At 59.7% G+C, this 4,065-nt stretch overlaps 1 protein-coding gene across 1 annotated transcript; it reads left to right on the top strand.

The window, feature by feature from the left end:
• The first annotated feature begins 1,999 nt into the window (after positions 1–1,999).
• Positions 2,000–3,917, top strand: LOC113205987 (uncharacterized). The gene is made up of 2 exons (XM_026421841.2): positions 2,000–2,133; positions 2,365–3,917. Exon 2 carries the CDS (start codon positions 2,368–2,370, stop codon positions 3,763–3,765), a length of 1,398 nt encoding a protein of 465 aa, XP_026277626.1. The 5' UTR covers positions 2,000–2,133; positions 2,365–2,367; the 3' UTR covers positions 3,766–3,917.
• The last annotated feature ends 148 nt before the right edge of the window (positions 3,918–4,065 follow it).

Below are 4,065 nucleotides of genomic sequence, written 5' to 3' on the forward strand. Positions count from 1 at the left end.
GGGGGCGGACCGCGCACACTTTGTTGACTCCTCGGGACGACTAGAACACTACATACAGCACTACAACTGCCTAATATATATCATTTCTGCGCGTGTCGTTCCAGAGCACCATGGAGCTTTTGCCGGACGAAGTGCTGCTGTTGGTGATGAAGCACATGGACGTGCGAGACCTCATCCGCTGCCGCCTCGTGTGCAAGAGGTTGGCGCGCCTGGCCGTGGACGCGGACGTGTGGCGGCATCGACATCATTACGACGACAACCCTTGGGCGTGCGCGGTGCTACGCGTGGCGCCGTGCCTCAACTCACTGAACCTGTGGGCGGTAGGCAGATGCCACCGTCCTCAACTGTCCCGCACCAAATGTGCCGCAGCGAGGCTGAATTTTGGGTACATATGGGACTGGCGCGGCAATGGCAATCTGGAGGAAGGTGTTCAGGTGATCCTCAACCAGAAAGCACTGGGCCGCTTGAAGGGCCTTAGCTTTGACGAGTTGCCAGAGATGGAAGGTGTCGCTGCCGCCAAGCTACTGGACATTTCGATGTCCATACCCGGTCTCGAGGAGCTGAGCATTTCTGGCTACTGGGGCTACATGCCTCGTATGACCACTCCACGCAGCGTCTCCTCCTGCGCATCTCTTAAGGCTTTGAGGCTCAAATGGTTAGAGAAGATGGGAAATAGCCGAGCTCAGCCCTTGGAGGTGTTCAAGTTCCTGCTGGCCGAGCACGCCGGCACTCTGGAGAAAGTTGAGCTTAAAAACAAAATAACCGTCATGTCTGCGCCCGCGGCCCTGCTGGCGAGCATGCCCAACCTGCGAGAGCTGCGCTGCTCGCCCCTCTCCGAGATGAAGGCCCTGGCGGCGAGCACTTCCCTCCGGAAGCTCAAGCTCACCGTGACGCTTCCGGTCGCGGTGGGCCCGGAGACCAGGGAGTTCCTCCGCCGCGCCAACCAGCTGCGCGACGTCACCCTCAAGTACTCTTGCCTCACTTTTCGGGACAAAATAACCTGGGTGTGGAAGTCCAGCACGACCGGGGTGGACCTGGTCTTTGACCTGGCCTCGTCCGGGCGGTCTAGCGTGGAGACGCTGCGCATCTACAACAAGAAGAAGTACCTTCCGCAGGTGCAGCCGCTAGTGCGCGCGCTGCCCCTGCTGACCCACCTGCGGCACCTGCACGTCGAGGTGGCGCCGGACGAGCTGCTGGTGGCCATCACCCCCGCCACGGCGCCGGCCCTGCGGAGCCTCGTGACGCGAGAGTCGAACTGGGGGTGCGTCCACGCCTGGCTGCACAAGGCCGAGGTGAAGAAGCTCTTGTGGGAGAACCCATCGCTGCACGTCGAGATACACTCCAAAGGTAGCAGATGTGATACCCACCCCTGCCTAATGTGTGTTACTAACTGCCACCTCGACGCGTGGTGCGAGGGAGCTATCTTTTTTACGCATGTCCCTGAAGACAAATGTCAGTTGCCAGAGATGCACACCATTTTATCTTGCTACATTTCTGATGTGTCAACATTAGAAACTTTAACCATGGCTCCGCCGCTGAGCTGGTGTGATTTACCCAATCGAGTCTGAAAAGCGCTATTGGTTCGATACTCGATACAACTTTTTGTGGCAAAGACAAATTGTGTGACACGGAAAATACTGTAATGGAATGGAAGGAAATAAACAATCAAACCGAGAAAATTGTCCAATTCAAAGGGTATTCCGCTTATTTCCCCTTCGATCCAGCAGGTGTATTTGATACTTGATGTTAATGACATTCTCTCTCTCTAAGCCCGATGGAAACGCAAACGCAAACGCAAACCTGCCGGCCAGAAACAAGCACGGCAGCACAAGGGCTGAGAACAAAATTTGTCGCGGAGGGCGCAGGGGGAGAGGTGGAGGGGGACTGGGCTACCCGTCGGGAATGGAGTGGGTAGAGGGGAGGGGGGGGGGGCGCTCAGGCTCGGCTGGGATAGCCCAGACCAGGCGGCCCGGCCCCGGCCCGGCGTCGCAGAACGCTCACAACGCTCGCTGCTCTGGCCGCTCACTCTCAATCCTCCCTCAGTCGACTGACGCCTCCCGCCTCGCTCGCTCACCCAGCCCTAGCCCAGCAAAAGAACGATCTCCAGTTCACAGCAGCAGCAGCAGCGTAAAGGTGTGTACTACAACTCGGTGTACTGTGTGCTGCACGCTCAGCCCGTCCTGGTGCCACAACCAAGCCTGAACACGCGATATTTTTGTCTGCTACTTTGTTTTCCGCCTCCAGCAGCGCTACCTGACGTTCCGCCACTCTGAGTGACTCGTCCCTTGCAAGCGCCTAGATTGTTGTTTTGTTGTGTGTGCTGCCGCCGCGCTAAACCGCCGTTCCCCTTGTGTGTGCTTACAGACCATGGAGAGCCTGCTGGACGAGGTGCTGGTCGTGGTGCTGCAGTACGTGGACGTGCCCGACCTGCTGTCCTGCCGCCTCGTGTGCAAGCGGCTCGGGGAGCTGGCCCTGCACCAGGACGTCTGGCGCCACCGGCGCATGTCCCTCATGCCGGACGAGTGGCTCGCGCCGGCGCTCCGCCTGGCGCCGTGCGTGGAGAACGCGCTGTTCGAGCTGAGCGCCTTCGGGTCGCACTCGCTGTACACGGAGACGGAGTGCGCCGTGAAGAGCTTGGCCGTCTACGTGGCCGGGGCGGGCGGCGAGGAAATGCTCGAGACGGCCATGCACGTCATCCAGAACCAGCTCGCCCTCGGCCGACTCCGCGGCCTCACCCTGTTGATGGAGTTTAACGGCTCTGTCGACCTCGAGCCGCTGCTCCATCTGTTGGTGTACGGTCGTTGCGGCCTGGAGGAACTCCAGATTCCGGTTGTGTCTGGAATCAGTGGATGGTGGGACCCGGAGCCCGAAGACGAGGTATCTCTGCCCGAGTCGTCCCTGAAGCGGTTCCGCTGTGTGCCCCACCCGATGACTCGGAACTTCTTCAACTACATGCTGAAAGTCCACGCCCCCACCCTGGAGGCGCTCGACTTCCACTTGTGGCCGTGGAGCCGGCACTGGGGGCCTCTGCTCCTCCGCATGCCCAACCTCCGCGAGCTCGTGGTCGACCCGTACCCCGGGATGGCGGCCCTAGCGACGTGCGCGACGCTGCGGAGGGTCATCCTGCACGCCCACGCCCGCGTCAAGGATGCCGAAGAGTTCCTCCGCCGCGCGCACCAGCTGCAGTCCGTCTCCCTGCGGTACACGTCGACGGAAGGCCAGGCCGTGGACGACGGCGGCTGCATGGGCCTGGTCCTCGCCCTGGCCGGGCGTCCAGGACAGTCCCGCCTGGAGACGCTGGAGATCGACGACGACCGCTCCGACGCCTCGAGGTGCTCGTACCTGCGGCCGCTGCTCGCCGCCCTGCCGTCGCTGCCGGCCCTGCGCCACCTGGAGGTGAACGCCGTGGTCGAGCTGCTGGCCGGGGCCCTGACCCCCGCCAAGGCCCCGGCGCTGCGCACCCTCAGGCTGAACCCCGTCGGGCTGCAGCTGTCGAAGGGCATTGAGTGCGTGTGCGTCCACGCGCGCCTCCACGAGCGCTCCGTCTTCACCCTCATGGCGGACAACCCCCTGGTCGAGGTGCACATGGACGCGCCCCGCTACTGCCAGGCGGCCCCGTGCAAGGCCTGCGCCCGCGGCTGCCACCAGGACATCTTGCGCGCGCCACCGCCACATGAGGAGCCACACCCAGAGTGGGGCGCCATTTACTCTTGGGTCAAAATGAATCAATTTAAAAACCTCTCTAAGGATTTTCCTCCCCAATGATTTCTAGCATGGAGTGCTGTTGCTAATTTCTTGTGCATGCATTTAACTCGTTGGGACAACATTACTATTTTCATCCAGCAATATGCAACTGAGATGCCTGTACATATAAAATATTGTGGCTTTTAAGTGTTTTTCATGTTTATTGCATTAATAAAGGTTGGTTCAATAATCACAATCATTTCCTGTACCCAAGATTGGTTCTACCCTATCAGAGGACAAAGTCTCCTTTCCTCACTCCATATTAAACAAAACAGTAGGTTATCCATGTTCACACGATCTAAATACCTAGCAGTACAAGTG

This window comes from Frankliniella occidentalis, unplaced genomic scaffold (genome assembly GCF_000697945.3).
Source record: "Frankliniella occidentalis isolate FOCC.00 unplaced genomic scaffold, Focc_3.1 Scaffold1482, whole genome shotgun sequence".
Classification (NCBI taxonomy): Eukaryota; Metazoa; Arthropoda; class Insecta; order Thysanoptera; family Thripidae; genus Frankliniella; species Frankliniella occidentalis.

Bases quoted from the DNA above. Each gene is read 5' to 3' on its own strand.
- LOC113205987 (XM_026421841.2), top strand. From the start codon at position 2,368: ATGGAGAGCCTGCTGGACGAGGTGCTGGTCGTGGTGCTGCAGTACGTG.